Source organism: Galleria mellonella, unplaced genomic scaffold (assembly GCF_026898425.1).
Source record: "Galleria mellonella isolate WM207_F2 unplaced genomic scaffold, CSIRO_AGI_GalMel_v1 utg1812, whole genome shotgun sequence".
Taxonomy (NCBI): Eukaryota; Metazoa; Arthropoda; class Insecta; order Lepidoptera; family Pyralidae; genus Galleria; species Galleria mellonella.
Window position 1 is genome coordinate 662,035 of NW_026442022.1, and position 23,864 is coordinate 685,898.

Genomic DNA, 23,864 nt, shown 5'->3' on the forward strand with positions numbered 1-23,864 from the left:
GTGGTAACCGTCGCCTATAGACATGAGCAGTACCATGGACATAACAGAGTATACTGTTACGCCCATGATACGCCCCATGCGATGCCATTCCTGAGGACTCAGATGTTATTCCTCTGTACCCTGTAAATTCACGCCATATCCCACACTTCAAACCGAAACACAGCCATGCAAACACAACTGCTTCACGGTAGAAACACGAATGGGACAGAGGTTCTTCAAAAGGAGGGTAAAGAGGTTTCTTCAGGGTCGGCAACGCGCGTGTAATACCTCTGGTATTGCAGGCGTTCATAGGCTACGGTAACCGCTTACAATCAGGTAGGCCATATGCATGTTTGCCACCTCAGTGGTATAAAAAAAAGGTACCCAACCAATCGACTTTTGTACAAAGTCTCCCTCTGGTCCCACAAAGTCAGACTATCAAAGTAAGTCATTAAAACTTTTTTTTTTTAATTAATTAATGAAGCCTATCTGACATTTCAATGGGTCTGAAAATGAATAATCATAAATTAGTGTGCAGGCAGACTAATCTCGGATTATTCCCAAGCGTATGATAGGGGCAGAATCAATGTTTGATAGTGTTGTGATAGCCTTACACTCAATCTAGTGATGTCACGCTATCAACAGTCGAGTCTGGCGTCATGATAACAGCACGCAGTCAAGTAGTACCGGCCAAATAGTACTGATAAACGCGTACTATATACATATTTATATCATCATTATAATTTATATTTTGCTTGGGTACCTCTGTCCCATTCGTGTTTCAACTGTGAAGCAGTTGTGTTTGCATGACTGTTTCGGTTTAAAGAATGGGATATGACGTGAATTTACTGGGTACAGAGGAATAAAACCTGAGTCCTCAGGAATGACAACGCATTGGAGGTATCATGGGCGAAACAGTATACTCTGTTATGGCCATGGTACTGCTCATGTCTATAGGCGACGGTTACCACTTTTCATCAGGTGGGCCGTCGGCTTGTTTGCCGTTCTAAATCGTATAAAAAAAAGCTTCTCGTGATTTAACACGATAGTTTCCAGGAGGGGACCTGATAGGGTATATTGCTACCAATATGACTGGTAGTTCGCATTACTAACAAACCCTTTCCCCCCTATATTGTCCGTTAGCTTCGCACAGCATTTTTGTCCATTAAAACGCCTCAATTCGCATCCGTAAAACTAAAATGTTAGGCGTCGTGTGATGAAAGTGACGCATAGTTACGGCCAGAACGATAACCGTAGCATTCCGTCGTGGGACGGGTTCCGTGGAGCGATGCGTTCACACAGCGCCGCTCGGCAACCGAATAGTTGAAAGCTCAATGACACCGCCGGGGCCCGTTTACAACCGACGACACGGGCCCGCTGCTGGCACGGGAAGTAATCCCATAACGACATAAATACATTTTGCTTTCAATAGAATAATAGTTATATTAAATTTATAATATTTAAATTTTAACAATGGAACTGTGTGTCTGTGAATAATTTTCGCTTTGCAACAAGCAGTTTATTGGTCCACAAAAGTAAATTGCGACTTCAAACATCACGTAATTAATATAGGACTAAAACAATATATATCAAATGCAAAATAAGTAAACAATATCGATTCAGAATTGATGACACAAAACTTAAAACAAAATACAGATGTATTGAGAACTTTTTGCTGTTGAGAGTATCGGAAAGTGAATCATTTTTCTTATAATTTTTAAGCAATTCTTTAACGAACTTGCCAAAATGAATGTTGAAATTAGAAGGATGTTATAAATAAATCTGATTATTATTTAAATTAATAACATTCATAATATAGGGGGGGAAAGGGATTGTTAGTAATGGAGACTAAAAATCTCATTGCTAGCAATATACCCAACCAGGTCGACCTCCTCGCGGTTCTCCCTAGAAACTATCATGGTCAATTCCTGATGAATTCATCATGATAGGCTAACTGGCCTGTTTTCATTCTCATCTATCACCCTTCACTGGTGCTCCGCCAGCGTATCCCGTTAGCGCAGGCGGGGTCACCATAACATTTTCACCCATCAATTAAAACATTCATAATATCAAGAATAATTACTCATGTCGAAATATACTATGAAATGAATCAATAAGACATAAAATTTCAAAAACCTGATCAACTAAGATTAAATTTGATAAGCAGATTTTTAATGCATGCAGATTTCTACTAAAAACAATTATCACGGAAATAGCAAACAATAGATTTGGACGAAAATTCTATACGAATGTAAGAAACTGCTAAAGTCAGCTACAATTAAAAAATATCAGCTACAATATAATTAAAAAATAGGTCATACATATCATATTTAATAGAAATCTGCAATTTGAAATTGGAACTAATTTCACTTTTTATTACACAACCGAATTATAAGCGTGCGTATAATTTATTGCACACTATTTGTAAACTAATACAAAAAATACTGAATAACTCAAACAAATCCAAAACCAGAGGGAGACTTTACAAAAGTCGTTTGCTTGGGCACCTCTATCTCATTCATGTTTCTACCGTGTTTGCATGGCTGTGTTTCAGATTGAAGGGTGAGATGTGGCAATGAATTTACTGGGTACAGAGGAATAACACCTGTGTCCTTAGGAATGGCAACGGATGGAGGTATCATGGGCGAAACAGTATACTCTGTTATGTCCATGGTACTGCTCATGTCTATAGGCGACGGTTACCACTTTCCATACATAGTAGAATCTGTACTCCAATTTCAAATCACTCTCAGTATTCTTTTAACATACTCATCTAATTTCACGTACAGTGTAAACCCCACGTGACATACTAACACTGCATTTATTCACCGCTTGTTTACAAACGTAGTTTCGTAGTCGCAGCAACAAATACAAACAAACACAGACAGATACGGGAACAGTGCGTTCTAAACATAGACGCACGTTGGAGCTGGAGGGGGAATAACTAGGAGTTTTTGACGGTTGCTCACTATATGGAACTTCATTATTCAACAGAACAAGTACTTGGAATACTTCTTCAAATCATTTTCAATACAGATCTGAGAGCAAACCAAGTTTAATGTGGTCATACAATTTTATTTAACAATCTCACTGATATATGAAACAACTTAACCAACTCGCCTTTTACAACACCCACAAGAAAGAAAAAGGTAGCTCAGTATGCCGGGCCCACACGGCCATGCAGCTAAGTACTTAGCTTTAATATTGAACATTGGAATACAAAATATTTGACCTTAACAAAGCCACGCCATCTATAGATCGAAATAGTATGATAGAAACGTTAAAGTCCCCTCAACCAGTGTCAATTCATTACTATATGTACTAGGCAAGTGATTTTATTCATAAATAAAATGTATAATCTACTTAATTGATAACGGCAATCACCAGTGAAAGTGTAGACTTGATTCATAATGTTTGGACTTTAGACATTCTCATAACAAAATTACAAATGGCAGCTGCAAAAGCGTAGCCTGAATTTGTTGAAGAAATATCAGTTTTTATGACATCGTCATCATTATTATCATACCAGCCGTAAACTGTCTACTGCTGGACATTGGCCTCCCCCATAGATTGCTCCAACGAAGTCCTGAACCACCTGCATCCACTGACTCCCTTGCAATACATTTGAATTCGTCACTTCCTCTTGCGGGGGATTGTCTTACACTGCGATTAAGATTGCCAATCAAGAACTTTCCTTCTCCATCGGTTGTCGGTTCTTAGAACTTGTGATCTGTCCATTGCCACTTTAGTTTGCTTATCCTTCGAACTGTCGGTCACTTTAATTCTTCTGCGGATATCCTCATTTCGGATTCCATCACGCAAACTCTGAGCATAGCCCTCTCCATAGGTCGTTGAGCAACTCGAAATTTCTGCATATTGCCAACCGTGTGAGGCCATGTTTCGGTTCCATAAATCGTCATTTAAGACATAGACAACAGTTTTATAGTTTCCTGATTATATTCAAAGATTACAAATTTTTTTTATTTGTTACTTTATAACTCCATTAATTATGAAGTAAAATGGCAAATTCTTTTTTTTTTCATCTAAAAAGATATACCTACAAATTCACTTACACGCTCCATAGAAATTTTATTAAAATCGACTCAATAGATTCGTTTTTAAATCAAAATTGATTTGCCATTTTTTGAAGTGGAGTTATTTTGTGGCACACAAATCTGAATTACTGTTAAGTCGTGTGGCCAAAGACTCTAATTCACAAAGCGCTTTTAGCTGAGATGTTCTAGTTAATTCAATTTTTACATCAAAATACCTAGTTCTTCTACAATAGAAATGAGGTTTTTTTTTGCATAGCACAATTTTAATTTACATCACATTTCAATTACATTACATTCTATTAACATTTTCCAAATCTGAAACTATAGCGTTTGTATACCACGTGGTAAATAATTACATTAGGTGTAATTATTGCGTAATTCTTGTTGGAGTTTCAACTATACAAATAAATCGCTATCGCATCTCCACGAGACAGATATAAGTTATGAATTTTATGTACAAACTGTGACCAAGAGGTCATTTGGTAAGGAACATACAATGAAAATATAAATCAACGGCGACAGGCATCAAAGACGCGACCGGGTCTCAAGTACTGAACCGGACTCTGCAGGCCGAGCACTTAAAAAGCATTTTGTCACTGATAAATCCTGCATTACCGAAATGCGGCTATCAAATGATACGGCCACAACTGAAATGCATAAAGATTAAAGTGAGTCGGTAGGTGAGGCGCCGGGACACTTATAAGAAAGCTATTGAATAACAAATCAATGGACCACAATCTAGAAACATTTGGTCAAAACCCAATGTACAGACTTTGAGAACAATCATATAATTGTCTAACTGGCGAAAGTAACAGTCAAAATTTCAAGACGTTTAGCAGTCTTATAGAAAATCATAGCGTAAAAATCACGAGAAAACTGTAGCTCACTTTGAACAAATTCTTGCCAGATTCGCTCGAGACAAGCATTCAAAATAATTCAAATAATTAATGTTTCATTTTCAAAATATAGCTTTCATATAACAATATAAATGACCAGCGCAAAACAAACGAGTAAAAGGAATCCAATGTCTAATACCAAGATTTGTCAACAATAAAATTTTGAAAGCAGACAAACGAAAAAGAGGAACGAAGGGGAACTTTCTAAATTTTAGTCCACATAGTGAGTCTATTAAAGTTATGATTAACAGCTCCTAATAATAGAAGGGCTCTGATCACCTCAGAGCAGACAAAGACTAACACTGGCCAGTATCTATGTCAGGCGGCGCCGGCGCCGGCGCCACGATAACGCGAGGATAACGCTAATGGAAGCGGCTGTTATCGGAACACACCGACCAATACCCGAGAGAAGGGATCGATACTTAACGACAACCTGGCAGCAGATCAATGCCCTAACACCAAGGAATACAGTCGAAACTCCCGTAACAATGGATCACTGCGACGGCCAAAGTAAAGTTGTGGAGGTGTAAATGGAATGAATGGGTTCGGGGAAGCACGTGAGAAAGGGCCCAAATACTGGAATGCCAGTGTCAACCGTATCGGAGGGGGCTGAATAGTTCATTGAGAAGGCGCCGAACAGGATGTGCCGATCTTTGTTTTTCGTTTTTAACGTTCCGTCTTTTATAAATGACGGTAATATAAAATTATATACATATATAGATACGTATCTCATTCAATACTGTACTTGTATTTTATATTATAGTGTCCATACTACAGGATAAACGACAGAAAGACATTTTTGAGTTTATTATAAACACATTAAAACGAAATTATCCATTGAGAACTATTTGTTGTTCTAAGTAAACTGCATTTAATTAGGCAAATGATAATTACAAAATTGACGATATTGACATTTTTGTCTGAAAAGACATAACTACTGTATTGAGTAAAAGATGTTGTGTTTTCTCAAAATATTGATTGACTATAAAGAGATAAATTACTTATTTAACAATGCACCCTGTCAGGTCAACCTCCACGTGGTCCCTTCTGAAAACCATCCTGCTGAATTCCAGGTGTATTCATCACGATAGGCTAACAAACTAGCCTTTACATTCTCACCTATCATCCCTCAATGGTGCCCCACCAGTATATACCGTTAGCGTGAGCAGTGTTACTATTTCATTGTCATCCATTAAAAATAAACTATAATTTTTATGACAATTTTAATTTGGAGATCAAATCATATAACATTCTTAATATCCACGAAGATAAATTTTACACAACACAAACAGTGTCTGTAAACGACAAAATCATGAAAGCAAAGCAAATCACTTTTTAAATTTTTTTGGATGTAAACCAAGAATTATAAATAGCTGGGATATATGACTGGAATCGGTTACAAACACATAATATTATCAAGCTCTCGCATTAAATGTAACTAAAAAGTATACAGGCGTTAAAGAGCCGGTAAAAGGGAAGCCTCCAACTCTTGGGAAACCCAGTGATGAAGGCTCGAAGGGAATACCAGCGGAGTGTAGAACGGGTGCACCCCAGCCCGGAAACATCGATTGTTTTGGGATTTCCTGTGACGTGATTATGATCATGGCAGGAAGCATTCACGGTGCTCTAGAAATTCAACGTTTTGCAAATCAATTCTTTAAAGAGGTACTTGGTCATTGTCCGTCCACCTTATTCATAAAAACGTCTAATCTATTTTAGCTATTGAACTGTTTTGTCTTTTTCTTTCGCACTAAATTCTCAGTTTGAAAGAAAGTGTTAAAACACTTCAATAGCTGAAATAAATTTGTTGGAAGTTTTAGTTTTTAAGAATAAGAAGATAATTCTGTAGAATATTAGTTACAAATAAATCAAATATAGGTTCATTGGCTTTTAAGCATTTTGCTCTTTGTTACAGAATAGAACGTAGTAAATATGATACTAATAATTTTTTTTTTTTAATTTCATTAGCACAATAAATAAACGTACGTAATCTGGACTATACAAGTGCAGGCGGTATTGGCAAGTTGTTTAACGTCTGTTATCTCTCCCCGGCCTTATCTTTGATCCTCTCTTGCTTTCTAATAATACCTATTACCTAACTATGAATTCATCTCGTTTTATATTTATGAACACTGCCAGTGACAATTCCTTAAATTGGTAATTTCTAAAAGTTTTAATAATTAAATGTTACTTTTTAAACAACTTAGATTACACAAATAAATCAAACAATTTAATGTTTCGTATAAAAAAAATAAAAAAACAAAAACAAAATAAGTAACCTACTTACGTAATTTATACTTTATTCACTAATTAGGATCAGATTAATAATTCTGTTAGAAAAAAAAAATAATAATAAATAAGCCAATAAAATTAAGGAGGTCTACATCACAGAAAGGAAACGTACCGCAAGGGTGAATATTAAAAACAAATATATTTTGTGCCCACAGCATGGTGCCGTTGCATTGAGGAGCAGAAAAAACACAGTGTGATGTTTGCCGTGCCGGCGTAAGCATTAATAATGTTGTTTAAAGATGGCGGCGGAGGAATGTGCGCGCGCAAGCTGAGGGACCAGCTCTTATAGGGCAGCGCGGTAGTCGATTTAAGGCGTGCCCCATGTATCGATATTTTTATTAGTTTTTATCTAAATTATAATCTTAAATGTAGAGTGTTATTAATATGTAAGTAAATTTGTTCATAAAATCCCTCTAATTATTTATCAATATCATATCAAGAGTACGGTTGTTTTACTCACATTCCAAATTTAACACGACTGATATGATTAGTAGATCGTAATATGATTATATCTATAAATTTATCATCAAGCATTAACTTTTGAGCCGTAATTAATAATATGTAATGGAAAACGCAAACATCGTATCCTATTGAATGCAATAGTAATTGTATTTTCACAACAATTCGCAATATCCTTAAACAATGGTTGGTTTGCAACGTAGTTTTTCTATAATAGTCATGTAAGATAGTGATCGTGTCAACCAATCACGTGTCAATATTTATCGAGTGTCGAGTGCGCGAGCGCCGGTCGCCGGTCGCGGCCAGCTCTCTTCCACATATTTAATTAGCAATGATAACGCTATTTGCGAACAAGCGCGTGGTTATCGCAATAATTATCTGTTTGTAAAGCAGAAACGATGTAAACATGTAATTTTCGAGTTTGTATAAACTTAGATTTATTAATTTTATTAGATTTATCTAATATTAAGTTATAGATAAATATGACAATATTATTTATACCATCAAAAACATATATTTCGTTGATTTTTATAAATAATTACATAAATAAGAATAGACACTAATTTCATCTTATTTTTCCTTAAAAATAATGTGCACACTTGAAAAACATTTGAAAAAAAAAAATTATGCGAAATATCGTTTCTGATTTCTGCAAAACTTTTGGTCGGAAATAATTATTGATATTAGTTTTTTTCTTATACTTGATTTTTGGTATTGCATTATCATTTTTTGGCAGTATTGTATGTGTGTGGTCCATAGAGATAATGAGAGCTCTAAGTTTTAAAAATAAACAATACTGATAAGATAAAAAAAAGTATAGCATTGCAAGGATGTGTTTTGTCGTATTTGAGTACTACAACTACGTATTTTGCAGTATTTAAAAGAGAGACGTATATTTTATTTACCAAAGTTAAATAACAATGAGTACGTAACTATTTCTGAACGCAAACACGAAAATCTGCATATTATCGCTGTGTACTTCATGTACTGACATTGCCCTCTTTTTCTAAGGGCCAGTCAACAAAAATTACAACGAATTAAAATGAAATTAGTAAATTAAATTCCTCCTAATTATTTTTTTTCCCCACCGAACTAATAAACTGATCACTACCGTTATATTATAACAATCAAGTAATTACTCATAACATCACAAAAAAAACATGATTTTGTTACGGTTAAAATACGTAACACTTCCAGTATTACAGGCGTCGATAGGCTACAATGACTGTTTACCATCAGGCGGGCTGTATGCTTGTCTTTGTAATATAAAAAATATATTTTAACGATAAACTATCACGGTGTACGGCACTAGGCATCCCTAATTTCCAGGAAGAAAGAAGGTCGGGCGCCGCCACGGTCGAATTCCACGATTTCCCGCCCTTTGGACCGAGTCGGGCCTCAGCGCGCGAAGATCAAGTCTATGATCTATTGTTGAGTTGAAGACTGATTGAGGCGAAAGTTATAGCTTTGAAAGATAAAACTGAAAGTTTTTCGAAGTAAAAACAAACTTTATTTAAGTACCTTAAACTTAGTTCTCTTGAATCGGAATGTATTAAAGTAGGAATAAAAAGTTTGATAATATACTAAGAGTTTGAAACTTAATCGACAAATGTGTTTTAAGAATAACTAATTATTAGAAATTTCTAAATACAGCACAATTGAGTGATGTTTTAAGAAAAAAAAATTATTGTTTATGGTATTGGTTAAAAAATATCGCATTGTCTATGTGTAGTGTAGAAGCGAATGGAATTTGTTTTTTTTTTCGAATATTACATCTATTCACAATTATACAACTAGAAATATCGAGATAGTTTTACTAACCTTTAGATTTGACGTCGTCCATGGCGTAACGACTGTATGGTGGAGGAGGGGTTTCTGAAAACAAAACAAAAAAGTATATTGTAATTTTCAAATTAAAAACCATTAGGAACTTATAACATCAATATGGCGGCTTATCGTTAAATATTTTAAGAGAGAGTGCAATATATATCGACGAATGCTAATAGAAAGAATCCCTTTATAAGATCAAATTAATGTACATGTCATAAAAATTCTTGGTAAATACACAAAAAAGACGAACCGAAACCCGTTTTTCAATTCGTCAGGTAATCACCAACCACGTTACCCGAAGGCTTGTATTGAAACAAAAGAAAAACGCTAAAACAAACACCAAATTTTGGGGTACCCGGCCCCTAAAGCCGCCGACGTCCGCAATTATCTTGGCCCTGGAATCGAACGATGGTGGCCACGTAAATGGTGAACCTATACTTTTATGATGTATAATGACAATTCAAGTTATTTATGTAAAAATTAAACCTCCATCAAATTGCTACGAATTGATGAAAAAATCAAATTACCGTACAAGATGTATTCTCTGTATCTAAATTGGTAATATCTGGTAATAATGGGCAGATATATATTAACATATTTGCCCATTTTCTCTAATATTACAAACTAAATTATATTACTGCTATTTGTTCTCCTTTAACAAAACGTTGTCTGGAAGAGATTGCCCTAGCGATACCTTTTGTACCTTTATCTATATATTTTAATTTATACTTTATTCTAATGTATTTCACTTGAATTGTGTATATATCATTGTTTATTTTAGTTTCTAATGCAGTAAAGAGTTAAATAAATAAATACATATATTTTAGTTTGTAATATTAGAGGATATAGCAAACGAATTTTTATTAATGAAGTATATATGTACACCATTAATAAAAATTCAATAAAATTAAGATTTTAAAGTAAGTGACAAGATTCCTTAGATTATATAGATAGAGCATCGAGTGTCAAAACGTATCAATATTTAGTAAGCAAATTGACATTTAGCTGACTCAATTTCAAACATTTTTTTTTTTAAATAAAGACATAACGCGCCATTTATACAGTGTTGCAAGTAATTCAATTAAAAAATTCCCAGTCACCAGGTGGATTTTTATTTTTTTTTAAATTAGGAACTACTTATAGTTATCATATGTTTGTATTAGTTACAAATTAATATATTGTTTTTATTTTTCAAGTTAATCCTACAATATAATTTCTCCTATATACTAAGTAGTAAATGTATATTTTGGAATCCTATTCACACAACATGGATAAAAAAGTTGACCTGTATTTAGAGAAGCATTAAAATTATTTAAGACGACTTCATCCTTGGAGTCATCCACCACTTTCGAACGAGCAGAGCTAGTCTAGCTCCCTGAATAAATCATGACAGTCTAACGGAAAGTATTAAAATTCAGTAGGCGTTAAAAATTAAACTAGTTACTGTTCTTAGAACACATCAAGATGTGACTCCATAAGGTTTCAAAACATTCACGTAATGTCTACCTCGTTTGTAGACCTATAATCCTTAGAGGTAATTTGCCCAAACCAAATTAATAAAGTCTAGCTAGACGGATGCCATAAAAAATAATGAAAAATGCACTAGTTTATGTTTTCTTTATCGGATACATCGTTCTCAAGGTGGTCCCGTTGAAGATTTTATCAGCAGAAAGTGATTTAAGTTGAAACAAGCGGAGCCCATATTTGAGGCACTGCGCACCGCGGTCGGATGCCCGCGACAGAAGAATCTGAACAAATACCGGTTCAACTAAATGTAAGTTAAGTAATGTCGTTAAAATCCGGAACGCGATCTATTCCATTTACGGATAAGCGGGCACGCGCTATTGGCCATTTCGGATTTCGAACACCATTAACGTTTTCAAATTTGGAATGCGAATTGTGCAATTGTCAATTGCGATTCGGCGCCAGTGCCGTCGCGACGTGTTGCCGCGGTGCTTTTCGACAGCATCGGTGCCGTATCACAACGCGAATACAAATTATGTGACCATTATCCATTGCCCATTTTCTATATGACTTTATGACGTATCGGCGCGCCTTGTGCGATGTTCCCAGAAGCGGTTAACTGGATTTGCGCAAGAAATTTCAAACAATCGCTCGTATCTGCACCTGCATATCGATGAATTTAAAGCACGCCACTTTTTTAGAGTGGGACATAAATCAATCGAATCTTTATGGCTATTTTATTGCTTAATCAAGCCTTTCGGCGCTCCTTCATACAATATGTATGTAATAAATATTTCAAATCAAATATTTCAGCTAAAATAATAATGTAATCACGTTTAACAATTAAACGAAAAGCGAAATAGTTTTCGATAATTTCGTGCGATTAAGGAAAACACCGTAGATATAAGTGAAAAAAAAAACGGTGCAACGGGAGATTACTTGACCATTTAGCATCAAGTAGATAATAAATAATATCACTTGTTGTATAAAATCTCTCGATGTATATGTACACACAATTTCACGCGATAGGCAGAAACAAACCTTATCTTTAAATCTTAAGAAATATTTTCACATTAGCCACACATGTCACATCTAACCTTTCTACGATATAAGACTTACAGCATAAATATGTAGTGGCGTGACTGAAAATTCTTTTGAAGGCATTATGTCATATTAACCCTACGATTATATAGAAAAAAAGACTCTGTCGCGATGAACATAAAGTTTAATTTACATAATTGTTTCATTAGAAATCATTAGTTAATTTGTTCCGTAACTTAAACTTTATCAAGTGCAAATTTAATGATACCAAATGTTCCAAATAGGAGAGTCCATATTTCAATACACGGATGCCCTACACGTAAATATCTTGTTCATATTGAAGACACCTGTCAATGGAGAACGCATTTTAATTGTATTTGTGTAGGGTATAAATTGGGTGGGCGTGTTTTGAAATGCTTACTGATGAGATAGGTAGGTAAATACAACAGTAGGTGAGTAGGCAGTACGGGCAGTGGAGAGCCGGCGGCCGGCATATGTAATTAATCTGAACAGTAGATCTATAGCGATAAATACTAAAATACCGTACGCTGTCAGTCAGTTTGTCCTTCGATTACTGTGTAACTAGCGAACCGGTCAATCTGGCTAAGTTTGTTCGCTTATTAATCGCTGTGCAAATGGAAAACTTGTGACACGTTCTACGCTAAAGTTTATCATTTATCAAACATCTTGTTCAATTCGTTTTCATTAGAGGTACCTACTTAGAAATTCCCTCCGAGGTTTTCCCAAGAGACTACAGCATGGGGTTCTTCAAAAGGAGGGTAAAGAGGTTTCTTCAGGGTCGGCAACGCGCGCGTAATACCTCTGGTATTGCAGGTGTTCATAGGCTACGATAAGCGCTTACCATCAGGTGGGCCGAATGCTTGTTTGCCACAGCAGTGGTATAAAAAAAAATTAGTAATAAAAGCAAGAAAAGTTTTGCTTTCATTTGTTTTTCAAGGTTACCCGAAAAGCAGCCTTATATCCATGCTCACAACTCACATAATTGTACTTCAAGTGTAGTTGAGCAGTTTACTTCGCTCGTGTAAGTTTGACAGTACTACTTCCAATACGGCAGATTATTCCAACATAAAAACAAATCATTTGAAGTCATTAAATTATTTATATCATAAATGATCCTCACACAATAGCCGCAGAGAAATATTTAAGAAGTTAATAGAGACGAGACGCATTGCGGAAAAGGCAAGATTTTTATGAGACTAGAAAACGACGTCCTGTATTCACACCACACTAAGACAGTTTATGCCACGCTAAGCATACCAATGATGCTAGATCTAGACTTTGTTCTTTTGGGAGAGCTTCCTTATAAACAAACACGTATATTTTGCTCCACAAATACTACTTCAATTGTAAACACACACGCCAACAAACAGATATTTTGTATATACACAGCTACATTACACTGTATTTAGAACAAGAAATAGTGTATACAGAAATATATAGTCTGCTTCGCAACAGTATATATATATATATATATATATATATATATATATATATATATATATATATATATAATATATATATAATGGAATGGTATCCCCATTTGCGCTATCGGTATACGCTGGCGGGGCACCAGTAAAAAGTGATAAGTGAGGATGAAAGCAGGTCAGTCAGCCCATCGTGACGAATTCCACTAGAATTAACCACGATGATTTCCAGGGGGAACCACATGGAGGTCGACCTGATGTTGTTTGCAATGAGTCAGTTAGACCCTATTACTAACAATCACTTTCCCCCCGGTGTCTTTATATTGAGAGGAGATGTGCGACGTAAAGCACTGTGCTCGCCATGAAGAAGACTTCCGGATGGAATGGAAACAATTGACGGAATGGACAGACATAAGTTTAAAAATGCCCGTTATACATGGGTATATATAGGCATAGTTAAAATATGAACATATATTTCCAAAACACAGAATAGGCCCTTTTTCTTTCCCATAGATGTCGTAAGAGGCGACTAAGGGACGGCGAGATAGGTAGCAGCGTCCCTCTTAAAACATCTCCAAAGCCCAACTGCGGTTGCCAATACGCCTACTAAGCGTGGCAACCACTGGCAAAAATCCCCCAAGGGAGAGGTTCATGTCCAGCAGTGGACAATTAGGAAATGATATGATGAATAACGAAAGACGGCATCTTTAAACGGTACAACATTAATATGGGACCGAAAACAGAATAAAACGTATTGATTGTAAAAATAATTCAGAACTGGCGACGTAATCGCGTAACGTAACCACAAAAATATATATATATACAGTCAAACACAAAATCTTCTCTTCTTTTGAAGTAAAACTGAGAACCTTTTGGAAGTCGCTTAAAATTTAGTCAATTTGAAAAACAATATTTCCGTGTTTTATTTATTATAACAGTATAAAGTATAAAAGTAGAAACAATGCACGGTAGCATTGTTTATCCAGGTCGATAACTAAAATTTATCATTCTTGAATCTAAAGAAACTGAAGTGGCGTTTTCTTTTAGCATTTATAAACGAAGGCGTAAAGTATCTATTGCAATAAATTTAAATAGATGCAAAACAATACGTGAGTAGTGTGAAAGCCTTGGATCTCTATTTAATTAAAAACATACAAAAAAAAATAGATTTTCTAAAACACGTAAAAACGAAGTGAAGTCGTCAAGAATTTTCCATTGATATCTAGTTATAGCCTATGAAATGTGAAGATTTACAGCAGCGCACAATCAAGAATTGAGGATAAATACTCGTAGTCGAATGTTTGACAAACGGTGCGCCGGCGCCGGCGAGCCGCGCGCGGTACGCGGCTAAAACAAAGTGGCAAATAGGTAGGTATGCGAGTGATTCATATGTATGTTTAGAAAACTATTTACTTTTATACGTTTTATATATAATTTTAACAGGTGAATACGTTACTATTCGCAAATTTAAAGTAAATTAATTTAAAGTCTGCAAATAACTGTAAATCAAAATCATAATCCATAGCGCGGAGGACGATAACGGAATAGATAAATGCTTACATAAACGGCTATAATATCTAATCAATTATACTTAATAAACAATTAAATAATTCAAAAATAATTTTTTGTAAGTGCCAAATATAATAAAGACGTACGGGTAAAAACTGAAATACGCTACGAATGAGTGGGCGAGTTATAAATTTCGTACAATATCGTAGGAAACACATTAGTAACATATATTGTTGTTTTTAAATATTCTAATATATCTATCTAACAGTACGCACGCACTTTACTGCCCATGATAACAGCTGAGACAGCGACATTGGACGCTCTATTGGGACCGCGGATAATATTTCAAGGACGCGGAATTTGTAGTTTGTATACATTACACTAAAAGATGTTTTCTAATGTTTGACCAAGAGTTTGTTTACAACAAATAATAAATGTGACATATAAGATAAGTGACGACCTCTAAACTCTAGTTCGGTGGCGATACCTACAAAAAGCGCTAATGCGGCAATTATTAGACTTTTGAACATAACTATGAATCATATCAATATGAATATTATCATTTGGATCACAGCAATGTGCCAATCGTATGCGAGTAGAAACAACACCAGCCATCCGGGAGCGATAGTAACGAACAGTACTAAAATTCAAAAAAACGTTATACGCACGGAGTGTGCGCGCGCGTGTGAATCGACAGAAATAGCTCGCCCGAATTATAACATGTTGAGTGGCGCCAGCGGCGGCGCCGGGCCGCCGCGGAGCGTGCGCCTGCGCACCCACGCAACCTAGCGTCGCGCGGCCGTCGCCGGCTGAACACACCTATAATACGAAACACACACCGGCCTCCGCGACAATGCATCAAACAACCGTATTGAAAGCCATCAATGAACTCGAAAACAAAACATCGAGCGGAATTCACGACGATTCAGAAGTCAACGACGACATATTTCTTAACAATCTGTCATGCCATGGTACGTAACATCTCCAAATACATTATAAGACTATGGAATAAGATCCGATATGAACGATCCAATGACTACAGTCGATTCACACGTAAACCGTCTGATCGTAAAACGAATTCCCCGTACCGCTAACTCATCTCTTACTAGAATACTCGTAGAAAGTAGTTTACTCTTTTAGTTCGGCACTTACTACGATTAATGTGACTGGTTACTTAGACATTTAAATACACGATATACGTGCATTTTCACTTAAAAAAAGATACACGATATGTATTCTATTTTAAAAAAGACTTCGTATTCTTACTTGATAATGAAACGCTATTTGTTTATTTAAATATCAATCATACAGTCTCGTATGAAAATTGGCTTGATTCTACGTTAAATGAATATGTACGCGACGCGGATGGCGTCAAGCGCATACGCACCTCAGACCTTGCTTGTCATCGCTCGCCACTCTTCGCTACTATAACTGAACACCGGAAGACATGTTTGATGTACTCAGAACGAGGAACATGAATTAAGACGATGCAAATGGTTATGATAATTTTATTCAACCTAGAGAGCGCCATCAAAGCGAAGAACCAAGAGAGATAAATGACGAAACAGCAGTTGGCCTGGGCTGTGTCATAACCCTGAACAGCGTGTGTATTCTATGATCTATTTTCCCACAGTCAGATGTGACTATCTGAAGAATATCAGTGAAACATGAAACGCTGAGAATCGAATTAAACGTCGATCATTCGATTGAAATGCTCAATAAACATTTTTTTTATTATAAAATTATACACGAATCCATATCCGACTTGGGATTATTTCATAAATATTCAAAGGACGCATCATGTGGAGGTACTAATGACAAATACTAATTATCAACAATTACTATTTTAGATTTAGCTGTTATTATTTTATGGAATCCATTAATTATTACTTAATTATTATAATAATTATTTTGTATAGGCAGTAGGAGTACTTTTCTAAAAACATAAAAATGTTAATTATTAAGAGCCTTATATTTCATAGATTTTGAAACATCAATTATGGGATTGGGAATACAGATTATAAAATATTGGATTTAACTGGTAAAGATTCTTTGGTTTTCAAAAGGTTTCTTTGATAATTTTTACATTACGAAATATTACTCCTCCAATTTGTCTCAATAAAAAAAAATCCAACCATTGAACAATTTTTCTACTTTGTCATGAATTTCTATTGATGATCAATGCCTACATTGGTAGATAGAATTTACAACAAGCGAAAACCGATAATTGTAAATCAAATTCTAATTTTAAATATGATGATATCGTAAGAATTTAAATGAGGAGAGGTAGAGACAAAAACAAATGAGCGTTAGAGGCAGCAGTGGATTGTTTAGAGGCGGTAACGAGCGAGGAATTGACCGATCGCTGACCGTCGGCGTCGCCGCGCCGCCCGTCCACGGCCCCGTCACTCTACTAGCTAATAAAGACAATTTTTCCAGTTTCACAAGAGCCGTGGCCAGGAGCGACCGGTTCTGTCACAAGTGCCGCCAGTCAATGGGCTCCTTTATTACATGCTCTTCGCGAAAACATGCTAATCAATCGTTCTAAATTAAAGGAACAAACTTGGACAAGGCCTTTCAACTATTGAGTGACACTAGTTTGGATGTATCTAAATTTAGAACAGGAAAAGAAAAATAAGAACTTGTAGACTCGCATCCCATTATTATTACTTAAGTATGTAAATGAGCAGAGTTATAAACGACCTGATGAGAACAATAATACATTAAGAAAACAGGCAATAAACAACTTTTTATATGATGCAAACCTATTCACTATCGAGCATATTGTGATCGGCCATTCACAAATTCAACAAAGCAACCCAAAAACATGACCAGACTACAATAAAACAAAAAAAAACCGATCACGAAAATCAAGTTGAGCTTACGCAGTGCGACCGGCGTACCTGCGTCGGCGCAGGCACCGCGCCCGCCGCGCCCCCCTCACCGGCCCGCAGCCGCTCGGCGCGACATGGCGCCGGCGCCAGTCAGCCGACAAGCAATTATGGCTAAATAAATATCGGCCATGCCGCCGCCTCCGACGCGTCGCTAACATCAACAGCAGATGAATGCTTATACGGGTATATCTAGACGACATCATTAACTTTTGGACCCCTCTTGTAATGGGTTAGTGAAATGTCGTGTGGGCTCAAAATTACTTGTAAATGGTAGTTACAGAGTCGGTGATAACGCGCGCTCGATGCGGATGTGGGTTTGATTGCTGCTCGTGGGTGAGTGATTTCTTTAATGGTCCTAACATGACAATTCAGTTAATTAACGGGCCGGCAACGTCACTCGCACGAGCTTCGTGGCAATCTTTGATCCTGTGAGCGCGCGGCGTCGGCCCGACGCCTGTGAGCGATAAGATAACGTCCCCTTCCCGCGCCCCGAAAGTGCCGGCTGTATAAAAACATTCAGAAATAGAGGCCGCCGGCGAGCCGTGATTGGTGCCGATCTGCGGATATACGCCGTGGGCTCGTACATTCACGAGATTGTTCGTTATGAATAATGTTTCAATTCTTTTAATAATAACGATACGATATAACGTAACTATGATTCACGATCATACATTCAAATATTAACATTGTCAGTTTCCCAAATCTCATGAAGTAACAAGAATGTTGAAATGATAATTAGGGATTTTAAAACATCACTTTACCAACCAGTAAATACAATAAATACTATATACAGTGTACGAATAATAACAAATAGTATTACAATAAAAATAAAGAAAGCAAAGTTTATATAACACGAGACATGATCAGTCAAACTGCAGACAAATCAAAAGAGTGCCGAAAAAAGACGGCGTCAGGCAACTATATTTAGTGTGGTCGGCTGTGGGAACTCGCCGCGAAAGTTGACAAAAACCGTCGTCGGCCGAAGTGAAGGAACCAAGCAACGACAGGCCGCGCCGCCGCAATAAAAAAAAATCGCACAGGTGATCCATGCCAAATCATCACAGACGGAGACCCGTCTCCGGGTGTGTTAATTTCCGTTCTGACTTGATGGCTTCATTTTGTTCGTTGAACTTACTGATGATATAACAATCAATCAAGTCGACATGTAACTGTAACGCGGGGCAGTATCCAAGAATCAAAGTTTAGACAAATTGACAATAATTAATCAAACAAGTTTTCTTTATTTAATTGAAGGATTAATAGATAAAAAATTACGCAACACGCATTACTTACTCTTAGCTAGACACACTGTGTGTTCAACATTGATAGGAGCAAATATTTATCTAAAGCGAAAGTAACATGGCATCTTTAACCGACTCCTTTCATAAATCAAACTCGTGCACCTCGTGGGGCATTATAACAACTTTGCTCTATGAATTGACAGTCTGCTGTTGTTTAGTGAGATGGATAATTTACTAAACCACAATAAAGAGACAAAAAACCATTTATAATTCAATCCTTCGATCATCATCACTTTGTTTTCTTTGCAATAATTTCAAAAATACATCAGAATTTGCTCAATTCTAAAAGAAACAATTTTTAAAAGCCAATAGCTATTCTGAATTTTCTAATTCTGCTGTAAATTTGATTACCATTCATGCTGCTCATTGGCTATTGTCAAATATAAGGTTTCCTTGTAGACGTTTATAAGGAATGGTCTTTTGTACATTGTATATACATTGGCACTATAGGATAATCTAAAGGAACGAGACTATAGAGAACGGGGCTTTGCCTCTCAAGAACCTTTTTCTTTTTTTATTGATTGTTAAAGGTATATCGGGACTTTAATTTGTTGATCCTTCAGATTATATCATTCACTTTGATTCTCGTACGAATATTTAGATTTTAATTCTCACGCAGCAAGATCCTGAGTATCCGCGTTTCTATAGCTTGTTGAGGGACTTGGAGCTTCCTTACACCGTTTTCAGTGAGTGTAATTCTAGTAACAGTAATTCTATACCGTAAGCTGTCACTGAGAATAAGTATCCAGTAATCATAAAATGTTTGGACTGTAATCTTTGTGATATGACCAAGCCTAATTCTTTAACGCTACCCAACCAAGTCATATTCGCCAATTGATCTTTCAGTCCAAGTTTATATAGTATAGTAAGTCTTCGCAGGTTTGAATATTCGATCGAAACGTTCCCAACTATAACCGGTATAGGTGTGACATGGACGTTAGACGTGACATTAGTCTTGCCCATGTTCATCTTAAGGTCTACCTGTTAAGAAACACTATTGAGGTCAACAAGCATTGGGCTGATATCCTCCACAAATTCTGTCACGTACATACTCACGTCGAGATCAGTCATGACGAATAAATATTATATTACTTATACCAAGCATTTTCTTGGATGTCTATGCGTTTGAAAACATCTTCGACTGCAACTGTGAATAATCTTCGGTATACTACATGGTTTTACATTTCTCCAACTCTTTGTGTCCTACACAGGACTAGTTTTGTAATTGGATAGACAATCTTAAAAACATTTAAATAACAAAACCAGAAAAGCCTTTGAAAAACGAGTTAAGGCTTCCGTTTAAAACATTTACCAGTCCGTTTAAAACAGTTACCAGCATTTCTTTGGGTACTGACCTATACTCCTATGAAAAACGAGACACATTATTATATATCTTGTCAGCGTGCAATGTATTTTATATAAATGACATCATCTTCTATGGTAACAATCATTAATTCTGTGAAATCTCGACGTGAGGGCCGACAGACGCCGTGATCTTACCGCATTAGGAAACATTAATATTCATATTTTTGTTGCCTTTCTTTTTAATTAATATGCTAACAGGCATTGTCAGTACACCTACGTGTGGCTCCTAAGCAATATAGGTACTCCACGCGTGGGAGGATGTTTGTAGGCGATTTGAACTGCGTGTGAGTCGATGTCATGGCCACACATCACTAACGTCAAATCTTCAAATGAATATGTACTAGTTTATTACTTTCTTGAAGTTTTTATATCATGCTACCTAATACGAACTAGATAGCGTATCAATGTACCTAGTTAGGTAAATTACACATTACATAGATAGATAGATAGGTACCTAACTAAACCAGATTAGTTTGCAATTACTTATTATGAGGTATTATAATTGTACTAGGTAGGTACCTATATAAGAGTATTTATAAATGTAGGCAACGACCCTCTGAAGACCGCGTAGGGAGATGGAATGTACGCATTTACCTAACAAAGGCTGACGGCGCGCGGCAGCCATTGCTTCGCGAATTAAAAAGTTAACGGGTTGGTTGCGCGCGCCGGGCGTCGCGGCACGCCGGCGCCAGCGCCGTGACCTTGTCTAGTTATCGCGAACGACTACGAGTGACCCTCACTACAACGCGAGATTAGGTGATAGCTATTCACTTTTTCTACAGTACATAGGCACAGTGCCCCCCTCCATAATGCTATATTATAAATAGTTCACAATATAAAATAATGAAAAAAAAAAAAAACAAACATATTTTAATAGGAATGTAGGTAGGTGTTTTTTCACAACCAGATCTCTTCAGCGTAGGTAATTAGGTAGACGTTCGGAAAAATTAGTATTCACAAAGTCGTATAAAGATAATGGTGCTCGTGAATTTCGTCGTGACATTTAAAATACCTAATCCTATAAAACAAACTTAAAGAACACTACTAAGCTGATGTCAGACTCTAAAAATAGATCGTCGAACGGAAATGTTTACACTTCACAATCTACTATATGGATAGAATGATTTTAGCAGAGGAGACGAGCGGAGCTGGTAGCTGGTGCTATGTGACTATGAGCACACGGCACCGAGACCACGGTGACGTCACCGCGGACGTAACGATTACAGAAACAAACAGTAGCGATAAACTGATAACCGGCAGCACTGATAACGGATACGGCCCGTGTGAGTTAGCAGTGGAAATTGACAGAATAACGCCGGCGTGGCGCAACGGTGCACAAACAGCCATGATCCTGCCTCTAGTTAGGGACACTCGAGCGATGCAAAGCACCCACTTGGTTTGGTAAGGTTATGTTGGTATGTTTACCAAGGCGAAGTGAACCGTCTGACGTTACACATTAATGGAGAAAAATGCAAAGTAGGCAAGTAAGTAAATCCTGAGTTTCCGAACGATTCTTCTTTCAAATCTCACTCCGGCGTTGCGTATCATCCATTCCATATTCATACCACACACAATTTCATCTACACAAACACTCCCATTTGGTAGAAACACACAATCTATTTCGAAAATACACTGCGATAGCGCGGCGCGGCGCGGCTCGGCGCAGATTCGGCACTCATGTTTACTTCATGCACTTGTTGCGCGGGTCAACGGCCGAGCGGCACGTCACGTACCAGGCTTGCAGAGGCGGCTCCAGTGGTAAGGGTTGCAACACTGCTGTTCCTTGCAGAGCGGTAGTCGCCGAAGCTCGCTCAGTTCACGGAGCTCGGGGTATCTGAAGCGGGTGACGGCGAGTTGGAGTTGAGGGCCGGCTTGGGCGGCCGGCACGCACTCTCTACCGTCGGCACCCGCGTCCAGGACACTGGCCAACCGCCGCAGCTGGTCGTCGGGCACGGAAGGCGCGCCGGCCAACGCCAGCCGCCGCCGCAGCGCGCGTCTCCGGAACATCACATGCCGACGACGGCGTCACGAGTCGCGCGGCCACCCGCGCCACGCGACACCAACACGCTGACGGTACGTCATCACTCGCCGCGTGCGGGCACTCGACTGATGGACGTATTCTTTGGACGACCGATGCAGTGACGCGGCTCAGTGCCACCTGCTTCGAACTATTATTTACCCCAATGTAATAATGGTAAAATATTGTCTACAATCAGTGACTGTTTAAAGATGTTATAAACACAGCCTTGCATCTGAAGTAAGAAAACAGAACAAAGCTACTCTATCTATTATAATTCCTGATGGGCTAATTTTGCTTTCTATGAGTTTACGACAATTTCTAATCATCAATTTCGAATATATACTCTTGAAGCCTTGCTATATGTTATTACGAATTTAATTTAATTCATGGAACTTAATAATATGTATTAATAATCAAAATATATATAATTAAATTATACTTAAACAGGATTTAGTGTTTTTATTTAATTCGGTGTTATAAACTTTTCTTTCAATTCTAAACACTTTATACGTATTTTATATGTATATAGGGCATATATAGAGACTGAGTACCCTAATAATTATAACGATTAGGTAACTACTATAGATGGATGTGGTGTTGGCATGAAATAAAATAAATTTACTTAAGATTTTTAACTACAAGCAACTAAAATAAATTAATTGTATACAAAGTAATATTGAATCAATATCATATCGATTGCAAAAGGAATTATCAAAATAAATTCCATATTATCCAAGATATCGAGTCACATACAATAATAATTATAACTGTATACTTTTTCTTTTGCTCACAAATGTACACACGCTAATAAATTAACTTAAAATAATGCAATATCTATAAACTGGCAACCCAGTGGCGGGCGGTGGCGCGACGTGCGGGCCGCGGGGCTCGGCTGGCGCCACCGGCGGCGTCAGGTGTGCGCGTGTGTGTGCGTGCGGCGCCACCCGCACCCGACCACATTCAAACTGCCGACGCAGAGCTGTCACGCGGTGTGCAACATCAATGCATAGCTGCTATGTTACTCTGAGAGACTCCTAGACGAAAATATCATTTAACAAAATCTCAATTGTGTAAGGGTGTTGCTTTCTATTGTCTAGAACTTCTAAACCGCTTCATCCTACTAATATAAAGAAACAGTTTATAAAGATGGTTGGATGTTCGTTAATCAATTGCCCTTAATTAAAAGGCCTTAACGAATTTGAATTAAATTTTATACATAAAAAAAAATTTAGTCTTAAATTAACATATAAAATATTTTTATTCAGTAAAAAAGCGAATCATATCTGTACATATTCTTAAGAATTTATATCCTTT

The 23,864-nt window shown here is 37.0% G+C and overlaps 1 protein-coding gene across 1 annotated transcript in view; it reads right to left on the reverse strand.

Annotated features, from left to right (window-relative positions):
• The window catches only part of LOC113519101 (mothers against decapentaplegic homolog 6), a 68,839-nt gene extending 46,177 nt beyond the window's left edge, over positions 1–22,662 (reverse strand). Inside the window, exons 1-2 of the mRNA XM_026904161.3 lie at positions 22,264–22,662; positions 9,503–9,556 (exon numbers count right to left, since the gene is read on the reverse strand). Of these exons, the coding sequence (XP_026759962.1) occupies positions 9,503–9,556; positions 22,264–22,537 (328 nt within the window). The 5' untranslated portion in view covers positions 22,538–22,662. The remainder of the gene's footprint in view (positions 1–9,502; positions 9,557–22,263) is intronic.
• Between the last annotated feature and the right edge of the window lie 1,202 nt (positions 22,663–23,864).